This window comes from Octopus sinensis, linkage group LG23, assembly GCF_006345805.1.
Source record: "Octopus sinensis linkage group LG23, ASM634580v1, whole genome shotgun sequence".
In the NCBI taxonomy this organism is placed as follows: Eukaryota; Metazoa; Mollusca; class Cephalopoda; order Octopoda; family Octopodidae; genus Octopus; species Octopus sinensis.
Window position 1 is genome coordinate 26,197,824 of NC_043019.1, and position 15,466 is coordinate 26,213,289.

Sequence of the window (15,466 nt, forward strand, 5' to 3'; positions counted from 1 at the left end):
TGGGCTGGATTAAACACTAAGGAGTTGAACAGTATGCAGTGTGACCTCACGAAATACATGACGCCACATGTAGGTTCAACTAACAGGATAATGGTGGGTTAGCATGTTAAGAACGGAGTTACTTAAGACATCTACAAAACCAACAACAATGAAATCATATTGTAATACAATAGCTCAGCATCAAACAGCTAAATGCTTAATCTAAACTGAACAACTCCTCAATACAAAACCTAGCAATTAATTAAGTTAAGAACATAATGGAACAAGGTATTTCCTTCTTTATCAGCTAATTTTTCACAAAGACATTTCAAAAGCACAGAAGAGAGCAAAATGGTAAGTTTTTTTTTTTTTTTTTTTTTACCTGTCTTCTCTGTTATTTCTTCTGCTAAAAGCGTCTTACTGATGGCTTCAGGTAGTGTAGATGTCAATGTAGATAGATCTGCTTGGTTAGTAACAGCAGGAGAGGTGACATTACCAGCTACAGCAGGGGCACCAGCTATGGATAACGACATTGAGGTAGGGGCAGCTTGCGTAGTTACCGCTGCACTGACCGGATTCATAGTTGTAGAGACTTCTTGTGGTTTTTGAGCCATTAATTCTGGTAATCCAATTGATACAAGTCCTAACAAACGTAACAATCTGTCCGTTAACATTTGACTCGAGTGAATGACAGGATGTGATAGCATTGCCATTAACTGTCCGAGAGGTGAAGATTCAAAATCTGTTACATTGTAGGTTTCGGTGTCTACACCTGATGTGCTGTGTAATCGCTGTAGACCCTTGCCCTTTCGGTTAGTCAGACCGTCCAGGCGTACTAGAAGGTCCCAAAAGTCTGAATCAGGTCGACTGCTTCCACTCGGTTCCTGTTTGTCAGATCGCTCCTTAATACGTGGACTGCTTGGAGTCCCATCAATTTTATCTTTCTGTTTATCAACATCATCTTTATCTTTACCATCTTTATCTTTGCCATCTTTATCCTTGTCTGTATCACATTTTGAAACTTCTTTCGCTTTCCTGAGTGGGAGGAACTGACTAGGAAAGCTCTTTGCTAATGATATTAGAGAGTCCAAGACATGTCTACACACCACAGGAGCGGCTTGATGATGTATAGTCACAGTAGAGTTAGCCAAGTTTGGATGTTTCTTCCCAGATCGTTGTATCTGGAAAACATTAGTCCTGCAGCCGAGGGCTGCTTCCAGGCTAATAGACAGCCATGACGCTTGGTTCTTGGTATCTACTTTTAAGGCAGCTATGCTGTCAGTTTGCATGGAATGAGACCGTTTCCTCATCGATTTGTCTGTTTTACCTTTTTCACCCACAACACCATCAAATCTTGTGCAGTTGCTGGTTCGCTGGAGGATTGAGAGGAGGGCCCGTACCACCCAGGCTCGAGTTGGTGCGTGGTAGCAGAGGTTCCGAAAGACACGATGAAGACGGTTTGTGTTAATTTTAGGTTCATCAAGAAACAGCAGTACAAGCAAACAGGTCAGAGCTTCGTGATCAAGCAGCAGTCGTCCTCGCAGTTTAACAGAATTGGCATTTAAATTGCTCTGTCCAGGACGGTTTCCACTCCAACACCATTGGTTACCACTGCGCGGGGCAGCTCGAATTGCATAGCGTGTACCCAATCTTCCAGCAAGACCTGTAGAGAAATAAGAACATTTCAGAATAATGATAGCTTAGGGGACGTGAATTACTGCTACAAGCAGACTTAGAGAAAATAAAAACAAAACTGCTTAAAGTCTCTTCTATTGTGAAACAAAGAAATAAATTAAGGGTCAAATTGACCCCAAAGTTCAGAGTCAATTTGATGTTTTCCTCTCACTCCATATCTTAATGTTTGGTGGGGAGAGACTATATCAGAAAATTCTGAGACAATTGCAAGGAAATAAATACAAAAAAATAACTCAAAGACTATAAGAACAGCTGAAACTGGTCCAACAAGACAATGAAAAGGACTCTTGAATCTAAAATATATTTTAGAGTAATAAGAATGGTACTCCAGAGGAGAGTAAGAACATAATTGGCTTCTTTGTAATGATGAATTAACTGACCAGTTTGCCGGAGTATAGCTGACAGCGAACCTGCACTAGCTTGAGCAAAGAAACGTTCTTGCATTAAGCGACGGTGCCGTTCTTCCAATTCTCTCCGCAGCGCTTGGGCTTCAGCAGCCAGATCAGGTGGTAACACTGCAACCATACTATCATCCATATCTGCTAGCACTTGTTGACGAAGAGAACTTGGCAACGATGCAAAGAAATTTGCTGGATCTACTGGAGTTTCTGGATTGGTAGGGTTTTGTTGGGCAGTCAACCTGGCTTGTTCAGCACGTTGCTGAGACAGTACCTGCAACATTTAATAATAAGCATCCACAGTTAGTCATGTTCACAAAGTAGGTGACTATAAGAGAGACAGAGAACAAGTGATGTAATAAATAATGTAGTTAGAAAATTAAGAGCTCAGCTCCATACTTCCCAGGTTCAAATTTGAGAAAGATGTGAAAATATCTTTCCTCAACCTGAATTAAATCTCAAAATTTTAAAAATATTCCGAACGTGGCCGTTACCAGTGCCGCCTCGACTGGCCTCTGTGCTGGTGGCACATAAAAAGCACCATCCGATCGTGGCCATTACCAGCGCCGCCTCGACTGGCCTCCGTGCTGGTGGCACATAAAAAGCACCATCCGATCGTGGCCGTTGCCAGCCTCGCCTGGCCTCCATGCTGGTGGCAAGTAAAAAGCACCCACTACACTCACAGAGTGGTTGGCATTAGGAAGGGCATCCAGCTATAGAAACATTGCCAGATTAGACTGGGCCTGGTGCAGCCTTCTGGCTTACCAGACCCCAGTTGAACCGTCCAACCCATGCTACCATGGAAAGCGGACGCTAAACGATGATGATGATGATTCCACCCTACTTCTTTTTTTTCTTCAAGTTGTGAAAAATGTTTTGCTTGAAAACCACTAGCTTCTGATAACAAAAGAGAAAACCCATTATATTTCAGTATTAGAAATATCACATCACCCAAGACCAGTACTTGGAATCTGCTTGTCACATTTATGAAAATGTCTGTTGACCTCCAACTATACTTGTATTGAAACAAGCACAGGCAACCTTTTTTTCAGGAAGTGGACTGTATAAAACACAGCTCATCATCATATAGGCCATCCTATTGAATAAATTCAAGGTGAATTTTGGATGTGCCATTGAGAAAGTCCCTTGGGGCACAGGTTGCTCATGATTTTATCAAACTGTAGTTAAAGCTCAAGATAAAAACAGAGGTTTCTGAGAATTACATTTTTTTTTTTTTATATATATTGCCAGAATCATGACCGGAAAATTTGCCATAGACATTTCTGCCAAGGGAAATTTTGCAGTCAAGGAGGAACACAAGCAGACTGTAAACTCCATAACTCATTTTAAAGAAATTATCTTTCTCTAATTGGTAGGTTAGTTGATGAAGTTGCTATTTTAAGAAAAGTTTTTTGTTTTTTTTTTGGTGGTGAATTTTCCTACAGCAAAAAATGTTTATGGCAAAATTTCCTATAACCTGCCAGAATAGGACGACACAGCAAAGGTATGTTGAGAAATAAAAATGAGGAACTCACTTCTTCTTGTATAGCCGGTGGCAGTGCAGCCAAGAACTCAGGATTCACCTCCAAATGACCCATACTACTGCTACTATTCTGAGCTTGTTGTTGAGCTCTCTGTTGGATGCGTTGCAATCGAAGCTGTTCTGCTATCACTTCTTGCCGAATGTTATCAGGTAAGGCCGCCAAAAATGATGGATCAACACCTTCAGGTAGTGATGGCTCTATAAATAGATAATGCATATATGTATATAGACATACATGTACGTACATACGTGTGTGTGTGTGTGTGTGTGTGTACATGCATGCACACATACAAAGATAAAAAAACTGAAGCCTTTTACTGCAGGAATCAGATATATCTACTAAAAATATCATCAGCCTTAATTGTGAAAAGCAGTTCTGTGTCCTGATCTTTTCTTTTACTCATGAATGTCATGTTTGAAACTATGTTTTTGTACCTTGGGCAAGTGTCTTCTACTACAGCCCTGGTTTGACCAAGACTTTAGTGGAGTTGGTTGACAGAAAGCAAAAGAACCCTGCCATATATCTATCTATCTATCTGTATTTTGGGATGCATGCGTCTGTGTGTCCCCTTCCACCACTTGACAGCTGCTATTGGTTTGTTTACATCCCTGTCACTTAGGCGTTCAGCAAAAAGAGACATAGTATAAGAATGAGGTGTAGGAGGAAGTGGGGGATGCAGGGGTCAGTTGTTAAACTAAATCCAGCATGGCCAGTATAGCAACTGAAACAAGATAAAAGATGTGTCGAGTTTACAGAGGCAATGTGACTTACAGAAAATATTCTGTTCTTTGATATCAGCGTTGCCTTACTGGCATGTGAAAAAAACATTCGAGCAAGGTTGTTGCCAGTGCTGCTGGACTGGCTCTTGCGCAGGTGGCACATAAAAAACACCATTTGAGCATGGCCATTGCCAGTACCACTTGACTGGCCTTTGTGCTGGTGGCATGTAAAAGCACCCGCTACACTCTCGGAATGGTTGGCATTAGGAAGGGCATCCAGCTGTAGAAACTCTGCCATATCAAGATCGGAGCCTGGTGCAGCCATCTGGTTCGCCAGCCCTCAGTCAAATCGTCCAACCCATGCTAGCATGGAAAGCGGACATTAAATGATGATAAACATCATTACCAGAATAACCATGACATTTAATTTCACAGTGAAAGGGTTAAAAAATGGGAAGTAAAAAGGGTTAAAAAGTGGGAAGTAAAAAGGGTTAAAAAACGGGAAGTAAAAAGGGTTAAAAAAAGGATTAAAAAATGGGAAGTAAAATTCAATATACATGAATAAAATTTCAAAACAACTTAATGAACCAAAAGCCTCACCTCCTTGTTCTTGGTTTGCAGGTTGAGGTTGGTTAAAACTGACATCTGGACCATACGTACTTAATGGTCGATCAGTGACAGACACTATATTATTGCTTTCAGTGGTTGGTGTACTAGTAAAAACCGTAGCAGCCAATACATCGGTCATATTACTGAAGAAAAAATGAACAAGTTTTAATTACAAAATTATAAAACATTTGTCCTGACAACTTCCACTTATAATTTTCAATTGGCAACACAATCAAAACCAAAGAATACTCATTAGAAGATGGAAGAAAGAAATCCTAGAGGGTACTTACTTTGGTGTTAAGCTTGAAGTTAACTGTGGAATACTCATACCACTGGCCTGAGTTCGAATTGGCGTTGTCGGGTCAGTACTCGCTGTAAAACAGACACAGGAAGAGTGAAATACGATATTTCCACTATCACAGATACCCACCCCACTCACACTAACTAAATGGATTCGATACAACTAATTGAGAAGAACAGAAAAATAATCAACAGACAGGAAGAAAACAGTCTTAAAAGTCTGAAACAAACCAAGGTAACAACAGTAATGATGTTAACCCTGCCCCCAACCTAAAGTGCAAAAATTGAGAAATGACAAGTCAGCACAGTTCAGTGATTAGAGTTGCATACATACACAGTGGAAGACACTTCTTGACAGTTCCCAACTTCAATGGAAGCAACGGTGGTGGTGGTGGTGGTGTAGTAGTAGTAGTATGGGGGAGCATGCACTGTAACAGCACATCGTTGCATCCATCATCTGCTAGTGATTCCCCACTCCTGGCAGATGACACCTTTGCACCACTGCTAACCTATGGGTCTGTTTTGGGTAGCTGTTGCTGGTGACGGTTTTTGCAAGGTTGGGGTGCAAATCCTACCTCAACCTCTTTTAGTCACCTTTTACAATATGCAGAAGGAAATGTGGGGTCTATTCTTTGACATGCTGGTCCCCGACACAATGCAATGGCAGTTCACTACATATTTTTTCTTATTCTAGCACCACAAGGTCAGCAATTTCAAGAGAGCAGGTTAGTGGATACCACTGGCTTTCCAGTACCTTATTTCATCCACCACAAATGGATGTAAGACAAAAGCTGTTCTGGGCACGATTTGAACTCAGAAACAGAAGGAGCTGGCACAAACGCCACTAAGCATTTTGTATGATGAGCAAGCAATTCTGCCAGCTCACCACCTTAATAATAATAATAATAATCCTATTATAGACACAAGGCCTGAAATTTGGCGGGAGGGGACCAGTCAAGTAAATCAACTGGCGTTTAATTTATCAACCCTAAAAGGATGAAAGGCAAAGTCGACCTTGGCAGAATTTGAACTCAGAATGTAGCAATGGGCAAAATACTGCTAAGCGTTTCATCTGGCATGCTAATGTTTCTGCCAACTCGCCACATTAATAATAATGATTTAAAATTTCCATTGTTTTTCATGGTTGAATATGGTAGCTTTAGAAACAATCGCACCAACAAATATGCCATCCCACTCACATATTGGACTTAAAAATCAAAAATCAATAACCTTATATTACTGGTGTGTGTTACTTACCCATGCCTGTATAATGCAAGCTGACAGGAGTATTGGCAGCAGTAGTAGTAGTTGTCGTTGTGGTGGTGGTGGTTGTTGGCAACCCTAAAACATCAGGCATTGCACCAAAAACAACTGAAGACGAAGCACTGAGGTCTATTGATGTGCTCTCTGGAACGAAGCCAGTGCTGGGTTTCTCTTCAGCATCGGAACTCTGCCTCAAAACCGGTTGAAAAGAGACAGCTCCTGCATCTTGGCTACTGCTGGCTGCAGCACCTTCTTGAGGTGCAGTCGCTGCACTGCTATAAGAAGTTACCATCACTTCCATTGGAGTCTCGTCTTCCATGTTGGAATTTTTGTTTCTTGTGGTCCTGAGGAGGGAAAACAAAGTTTGAAACATTTCCAAAGAGAATGAGAGAGTGTGTGTGCACAATAGTGAGTGAGTGAGTGAATGTGTAATTAATTCAGGAATTTCAGGGCTTTGAGGAGTACGGAATCATTCCTCAGCTACTAGTGTTACCAGGTCTACTCTGACCTGGAGTGGTAGCACCTCTCAGGGTCCCAGCTATGAGTTAATTAGGATATTAGGGCTTGCCTATTTCTGCATGTGAAGACTGGGTCTGGCAGCCTCTGCAGGAGACTTTGTGGTTCAACGGAGGGGCAAGTGGCTGTTGCAATGCATTGTGGGGTGCAGAGAGCAAGATGAGGCAAGTAAAGCATCTTGGTCGTCCACTGCATCCGTCACCATCGCCAATCATCTTGACCTGGTCTTGCCACTGGATTGAAGATGGTCACAGGCAAGACAATGAAGTTGATGGTGCACAACACTTCTTCACTTCAAAGTCACAGTACAAGTCATCTGTCATCCTTAACCCTTTAGCATTTAAACCAGCCATGTCCAGTCAAGATTTTCTACCGATTTTTACCTAACCCAAATATATTCTCAAAATAAAATCATGTCATTGAAACCTCAAAGGTACCAGATGATGCATGACCAATTCAAATCAATGTGAATAAACAAGCATTACATTTGACAGAGAAATCTGAATGCTAAAGGGCTGTGGGTGACCAAGATGGTCCTCATCGCTCTGGCAGATGGACGTGTGCAAGTCACACAATTAGTGAGCATTGTAATAATTACAGTTCATGCCACTAGTCTATCCCTGCTAAACATTTTAATGTCCTGGGTTAGACTGCCATAAATACATAATTGATGAAGTCAATTAATAATATGTGATGGTATAAGGCCTAGTGGTTAGGGTGCTGGTCTCACAATCACCAGATTGTAGGTTCAATTCCCAGACTGGATGGTACGTTGTGTTCTTGAGCAAAACACGTATTTCATGTTGTTCTCGTCCACTCAGCTGTAAATGGATCGCCCTGCAACAGACCAGCCTTCTATTCAGGGTGAATGTTGGCCTGCTCACCTAACTAGTGGGGTGGCATCATTCAAAAGCTAAAAACAATGCAAAGCGCACTGTGACCAGCGATGTATAACATCTGACAGTTTGATCATGTGATCACATTATTAACATACAGCAATTTTAGGCTACATTGTTCATTATGAGTTTGTCCCCCCTTTTTTTTTTCATAAGAAACAAGGAACTGCACAAAATATTAATGTGATACGTACAGACGCGTCTGTAATGAAGGTACTGGTGCCCTAGGGGTGTTGATTGGGATTGGCTGAGGGGGCGTGGAGAATGACTCAGCCAAAACCTGACCAGCCGTACACAAAAGTCCAATTCCATCTGAAGTGCTTGAAGCTGCTGGCTGTGCTGCACTGTCCCCTGTTGGAAGAGGAACACTGCTTGTCACAGTAGAGAAATCAGACTTCTCCTCTGAAGATGGCTGGTTTCCAGGAGGGGTCCAGGTAGCACCCTGCTCTGATAGTTCAGCCTCCATAGCAGAACTCTGACTTTCTGTAGTGACACCTAAAATAAAGGAGAAAAAAAATATATTTATCCACACAAAAGATGAAAATACATGAAAACAACATAATCCTAATATTACTTCTAAAAGAGAAAATTGGAAGCATCATCATCATCATCATCGTTTAACATCTGTTTTCCGCGCTAGCACGGGTTGGATGGTTTGACCGGGGTCTGGGAAGCCAGGAGGCTGCACCAGGCTCCAGTCTGATCTGGCAGTGTTTCTACAGCTGGATGCCCTTCCTAACGCCAACCACTCCGCAAGTGTAGTGGGTGCTTTTTACGTGCCACCGGCACAGAAGCCAGTCGAGGCGGCGCTGGCATCGGCCATGTTCGGATGGTGCTTTTTATGTGCCACCGGCACAGGTATCACAACTACTATTTCCATTGATATTTATTTCGATGTTCATGTACTTGACTCAATAGGTCTCCTTTGAATGGGCAAAATTTTTTTTAAAAGGTGGGGGAGGGGGGAATAAATGTATAGACTGATACACAATCTAGAAAATAGTGACTGCTTTGTTTGTCATTAAGTCTGACAATCTCTTTGAAATGTAAATGTCTTAACCCTTTAGCAATCAAGTTAATCTTTCAAATGTAATGCTTCTTTATTCACATTTGAATTAATCGTTCTTTATCTTCTAGCATCAAGATTTCAATGATGTGATTGCTTATTTTTAGAAAGACATTGTAGGGTAGGTGTGAGAGGCCAGATTTGGTTGATTTTAATATAAAACAGGGAGAATACTTGGGCCTGATATGGCTAGTTTATGTTCTGAAGGGTGAACATGTGAAAGTGTGTGGTTAAGTGGTTATGGTATTCAGCTCACGATCATATGGTCACAAGTTCGATCCCAGGCAGTACCTTGAGTCCTTGAGCAGGACATTTTATTTCATATTCACATTGCTTCAGTCCACTCAGCTGGCAAAAATGAGTTGTACTCGTATTTCAAAGGGCCAGCCTTGTCCCATTTTGAGTCATGCTGAATCTCCCCAAGAACTACATTAATGGTATATTTATCTGTGGAGTACTTGGCTGCTTGCATGTTAACTTCATGAGCAGGATGTTCCATTGATCGGATCACAGAGTGCCAGTTTTTAACAGATGAAAGCACTCAATCTACCATAAAACTAGAAACTTAACTGCTAGAATTACATGAAAATATGCAAAAAAATAAAATATATATTCTAAGCAGGGATAGCGGAGGAGTGGCTGTGTGGTAAGTAGCTTGCTAATCAACCACATGGTTCCGGGTTCAGTCCCACTGCATGGCATCTTGGGCAAGTGTCTTCTGCTATAGCCCCGGGCTGACCAATGCCTTGTGAGTGGATTTGGTAGACGGAAACTGAAAGAAGCCTGTGGTATATATGTATGTATATATATATGTGTGTGTGTGTGTGTGTGTGTGTGTGTGTGTGTGTGTTTGTCCCCCTAGCATTGCTTGACAACCGATGTTGGTGTGTTTACGTCCCCGTCACTTAGCGGTTCGGCAAAAGAGACCGACAGAATAAGTACTGGGCTTACAAAGAATAAGTCCCGGGGTCGATTTGCTCGACTAAAGCCGGTGCTGCAGCATGGCCGCAGTCAAATGACTGAAACAAGTAAAAGAGTAAAGGGAAATGGTGAGAACAGATATAAGTAATAAGAACATACCAAGACCAAATAGTGGTACTACAGTTAAATAACATTGAGCATCACCATGTTTATGTATTTTGGAAATTGGAGAGAAAGAAAAACCTACCCACCTGTAGGAGTACTAGTGTTTTCTTTCCCAGGAATAGTTCCTAAATTTGATGTCAAAACAGGAGTGGCGGCAGCTGCTTCGTTACCACTTCCTCCCTGTGAAGATACCTGAAACACACAAAAGAGAAATTCATTTTAGAATCAAACAAAAACAGAAGTAGTTATCCCCCTGCCTCCACCCCACTCGTAATATTTGGGGAGATGTGTGTTAATCCAGCAGATGTACAAACCATAACTATTTCATCTTTATCTTGGACAGCCGGCGGGACATAAAATGGAAATCTCGAGTGTTGGGCCTCACAGACAATGACAAATGACCAAGACCTTTGGCAGTATGGTATGCTTGAGTAGAAAAGCCATCAAGCCAAGTGAAATTGTAGCCGCGCAACTGGCACCTGTGCTGATGGCATGTAAAAGCACCTATTACACTCAGAGTGGTGGGCGTTAGGAAGGGCATCCAGCCATAGAAACTCTGCCAAATTAGACTGGAGTCTGGCGCAGCCCCTCAGCTTACCAGTCCTGGTCAAACAGTGTCCAACCCATGCCAGTTCAATGATGAGGGTTGTGCTTTTCTCTCTCCCACAAAGAGAGATACAAACATGGCTATGTTGTGAAGAAGTTTACATCCCTATCACATGATTTCAGGTTCAATCCCACTGCACAGCAGCACCTTGGGGTAAGTGTCTACTATAGCCTAGCATGTGCAGGTATGCCCATCTGACCCTTGCATGCATGGAAAAGTGGATGTTAAAATAATGATTTGCTCTATCCATTTTTGAAGGTAGGGAGTAATTTGAAGGAAATTTGGGACTGCAAAGTATCAGAGGGTTGGGTTATACATCTTTATTTCCTCTCAGTTCTCTTCTGACCCCCTACCATTTAGCTGTTGTATGTCTTGCAGCATATATACTACTGCTACGGGCATGAGAGAAGACTAAAAGTTATCTTCTATATGTTGTGCATTTAATTTACGTCAAGTTTTATATGGCTAGATATAGTTAATCATCATCGTTTAACATCCGTTTTCCGCGCTAGCACGGGTTGGACGGTTCGACCGGAATCTGGGAAGCCGGGGCTGCACCAGGCTCCAGTCTGATCTGGCAGTGTTTCTACAGCTGGATGCCCTTCCTAACGCCAACCACTCCGCGAGTGTAGTGGGTGCTTTTTACGTGCCACCTGCACAGGTGCCGGGGTGGGGGGTGGGGGGGTCTGGCATCGGCCACGATCGGTTGGTGCTTTTAACGTGCCACCAAGTCAGAATAAAAGCTGAAATGGTTACTGGTGGAATGCTAGATCATAAGGGTTGGCCTATCCCGATAAGAGTTGGCCTTGGGATAAACATCAGAAGCAAAAAATTCGTCCTCCACCATCACCATGAATAACAGTTTAGAAATTCTAACAACTTGCCTCCATGTTTGAAGTTGGAGCTTCAGTCTTTTTCTCAGCATTAGCACTGTCATACTTCGTTTCTTCCGTTTTGCTTTGAGCAGCTTTCTGGGCAGCTTCCTCTTCAGCTGCTTTTCGCCGTTTTTCTCGGCGTTCCTCTAATTCCATGTTGCGATGTTTCTCCAAAACGTCAATGATCTGACTCTTCAAAACTGTAGTTGCAAAAAAAGAAAAAGAAAAAATTATTGAATAATTATTGGATAGAAAATAAAACTATGAAAATAGTCATTATCTTAACCCTTTCGTTACTGAATTTTATTTTAAATATAATAAAGAATTAAGTAAAATAACATCGTTATCATTAAGCTAGAGTTAGGGATGTAAATTATGACTCAGGTTTGGTGGAAGATTTTAATTCAGAACTTTTGAAAACCAGACATTTGTACTAAAGAGCCAGAGCCGGTTTCAGCCGGGTTGGTAACGAAAGGTTTAATATCTGAAAATTTGATCCTTCCAATAGATTTTTGAACAGCCAAGGGCAACCTGCAGCCCTCAGAACTTTCTGAATGGCATGCCCAATGAAAACTCCTCAATTTTTTTTTTTTTAGTAGTATGGCCCTCCTAATTGATAAGGCTGCTAATAGATGCCCTGTCTTTATTAGATTAACTTCGTGTTATTACATTTTTTTTTTTTTTAAACCAAAACTATTTACAAAATTGGAAATCAGAATCAAAGTCCTTCAAAACATTGTCTTGCAATGAGACTGGAACCATTGTCATGGTACCATTCCACTTGTGAACATAATTGATAAGGCTGTGTCTAATGTGACCCAATTCTCAATTGATAAGGCTGTGTCTAATGTGACCCAATTCTCAAAAATGGTCGCCCATGCTGGTTTTGTCGTATTTGCATGTCGCTTATGATATCATGACAACCTCTAAGTTGTGATTTCTAAACCCACTTCCGTATAGCAAACAGCCTAACCTGCAAGGCACAGGACTGCAATTTCTCTCATCTAAGCCATAAAAAAAAAAGGAAAGAAAACAAAAATACACACAAATGGTGTGTGTGTGTGTATACACATTGAACATAAAAGTACAGAATAAAATTACAGAATGAACTTACTGGTCACACAATCATGTACACTATCACCATCAAGCACCTTGGCTTCTTCAGTCCAACGTGTGAGTGTTGAGGGAATACAAGAAAGGACACCGGGACCGGCAGAACTATTGTCAGGGTAATTATCCTGAAGACACGAAATATGAGAACATTTAAAGTTACATCATTAATAATACAACTTGCAATAAATCGAGAGAATCAGAAAGATAAATTGAAATGGTGTGTATTAACTGAGGGAGGGGTGGGGTTTTTTTTTTTTTCGTATGTTGATGTTGACAATTCATCTATGATGTTGGTATAAGTCTTTTAAGGCGGCGAGCTGGCAGATACGTTAGCACGCCGGGCGAAATGCGTAGCCGTATTTCGTCTGCCATTACGTTCTGAGTTCAAATTCCGCCGAGGTTGACTTTGCCTTTCATCCTTTCGGGGTCGATTAAATAAGTACCAGTTACGCACTGGGATCGATATAATCGACTTAATCCGTGTGTCTGTCCTTGTTTGTTCTCTCTGTGTTTACCCCCTTGTGGGTAGTAAAGAAATAAGTATAAGTCTTGGCCAATTTATTTGTGATGAAGACCAGCAATTGCCCATACCATACTTTTTAAGTCTTTTCTCTCTGCACCACAGATATTTATCCCAGAGAGGAGGCCACCAACTTGCTATGATACAACTCGGCTGAATCAATGTTGTAGCGAGTTGTTACAGTCAAAACTAAAACAGCTTGAACAAATACCACAAAGCAATCAAGCCCCCCACCTCACCCCAACAGTTCTACTAATCCACCAACGTGGATTGGCACATGTTTTTATATCAACCCACAAAAGGATGAAAAGTAACCTTTATGGGATTTGATCTGAGTTCAGAGAGTCAGAATAAATCAAGGCATTCTATCCAACTTTGCCAATTCGCTACTTTTGCTTATTAATTAATTACAATTGTACACTATTACAGTACAAATAATTACAGTCCTATGTTAATTGATTACAATTGTATATTAATTGTATGTTAATTACAATTGTATATCAGTTGCTACGATTATATTTAAATTATTACAACTATACTAATTGTTACGGTACAGTAATTAGCTATATATTAATTGTATGTTAGTTGATTACAATTGTATATTAGATTATATGTTAATTATTACAACTGTATACTAATTGTTAGTTAATTATTGCAATTAATTGCAGAAGGATAACGTTTTAGCTCATGAATTTAGTGGTCAGTATTGTTGGGTAGCAGAGGTTATATTGAAGGAATCCGGAAGCGAGGATGAACCCAATGAACAAGACAAACCATAACTATACCTGAAACAATTCATCAAAGACATCTTCATCTTGGCGCGAAGAAACAAACCGCAGGTGATCTTCATTAGCTAAAACCATTCTTGCCTGTGAGGGGACTGCTCCTTGACCAGTTGTCAGCTGTAGAACGTCTGGCCCTAGTAATCTAGAAAAGGAAAAAATTATACATTAGTGAGAACAAAAAAATGAAGGAGAGAGAGAGAATGTGACTGTATGTATGTATTGTCTATACTGACTTTTTTGTGTGTGGGAGGTCTTGTGTCATGAACAACAGATGAGAGTTCTGCAACTTCCTGCAGAACAACCTGCATAGATGATTTTTTTTTTTTAATAGTGATCAAATGTGTGTGCTTGTATTATTAGCTCTCATTTCCTCATTTCAAATTGATATTGCCTGTACAGTGATCACAGTGCAATGTCAAACGAAAGGATTCTGCTCAAGAACACAATGCATCATCCAGTCAGAGAACTGAAACAAGGATCATGAGTGCAACACCCTAACTATTAGGGGCCATACACATTGACATTTACACAAAATAAGATTCCTACAAGCTAAATCTAAGTAAACAAGGAATCCAAATATAGGTAGAAATTTTGAGGGAGAAACAGGGGTTATAACTGAATTTATGTGGATTTAATTTATTGAGCCACAGCAAATGACAAGTAGTCACAGAAGAACATCAAATGAGAACATAAGGTGGGCAAACTTAAATACCTATTTCTTTATTACCCACAAGGAGCTAAACACAGAGGGGACAAACAAGGACATACATAGGCATTAAGTCGATTACATCGACCACAGTGCGTAACTGGTACTTAATTTATCGACCCCGAAAGGATGAAAGGCAAAGTCGACCTCAGCGGAATTTGAACTCACAACGTAACGCAGACGAAATACCGCTAAGCATTTCGCCCAGCGTGCTAACATATCTGCCAGCTCGCCGCCTTTTTAAATACCACAGGGTATTTTGTCATCCACAGCCCTGTAAGTGTTAAAATATATAGGTATGAACCCTGTCCCACACTTTCAAGGGATGAAGAAATGGTAAACTAATGTTATTGACTCTTTTTCAGACTCCATCCAGTGGCAAAAGCAAAAAGAAAATATACCTGAAGTTTTCAATCCAAACTCTAAGAACTAAATTAGGGGATCGTTAGCTTTTATCAAATAAAGATGACATTATTCGGGGTACAAAACAACTCAACAGCTGCCAAATCTCCCTCAAATCACACACTATCTTTAAAAAACACACATTGGATAATATAGTCTGAAACATTGTCTGAATACAAGACAGAGTTGTCATGTCAGAAATATATTTCTTTACTGCCCACAAGGGGCTAAACATAGAGACAAACAAGGACAGACAAAGGGATTAAGTCGATTACATCGACCACCCCAGTGTGTAACTGGTACTTTATTTATCGACCCCGAAAGGATGAAAGGCAAAGTCGACCTCGGCGGAATTTGAACTCAGAACGTAACGGCAGACGAAATACA

At 40.9% G+C, this 15,466-nt stretch overlaps 1 protein-coding gene across 12 annotated transcripts in view; it reads right to left on the reverse strand.

Annotated features, from left to right (window-relative positions):
• LOC115223431 (E3 ubiquitin-protein ligase HUWE1) overlaps positions 1-15,466 on the reverse strand; it is a 153,958-nt gene that overhangs the window by 26,780 nt on the left and 111,712 nt on the right. For all 12 annotated transcript variants that reach the window (XM_036512614.1, XM_029793970.2, XM_029793977.2 and 9 more), the window contains 11 exons: positions 13,972-14,113; positions 12,668-12,791; positions 11,563-11,753; positions 10,158-10,263; positions 8,114-8,414; positions 6,502-6,851; positions 5,235-5,316; positions 4,936-5,087; positions 3,608-3,813; positions 2,055-2,346; positions 362-1,642 (listed from right to left, as the gene is read on the reverse strand). In XM_036512614.1, the coding sequence (XP_036368507.1) occupies positions 362-1,642; positions 2,055-2,346; positions 3,608-3,813; positions 4,936-5,087; positions 5,235-5,316; positions 6,502-6,851; positions 8,114-8,414; positions 10,158-10,263; positions 11,563-11,753; positions 12,668-12,791; positions 13,972-14,113 (3,227 nt within the window). The remainder of the gene's footprint in view (positions 1-361; positions 1,643-2,054; positions 2,347-3,607; positions 3,814-4,935; positions 5,088-5,234; positions 5,317-6,501; positions 6,852-8,113; positions 8,415-10,157; positions 10,264-11,562; positions 11,754-12,667; positions 12,792-13,971; positions 14,114-15,466) is intronic.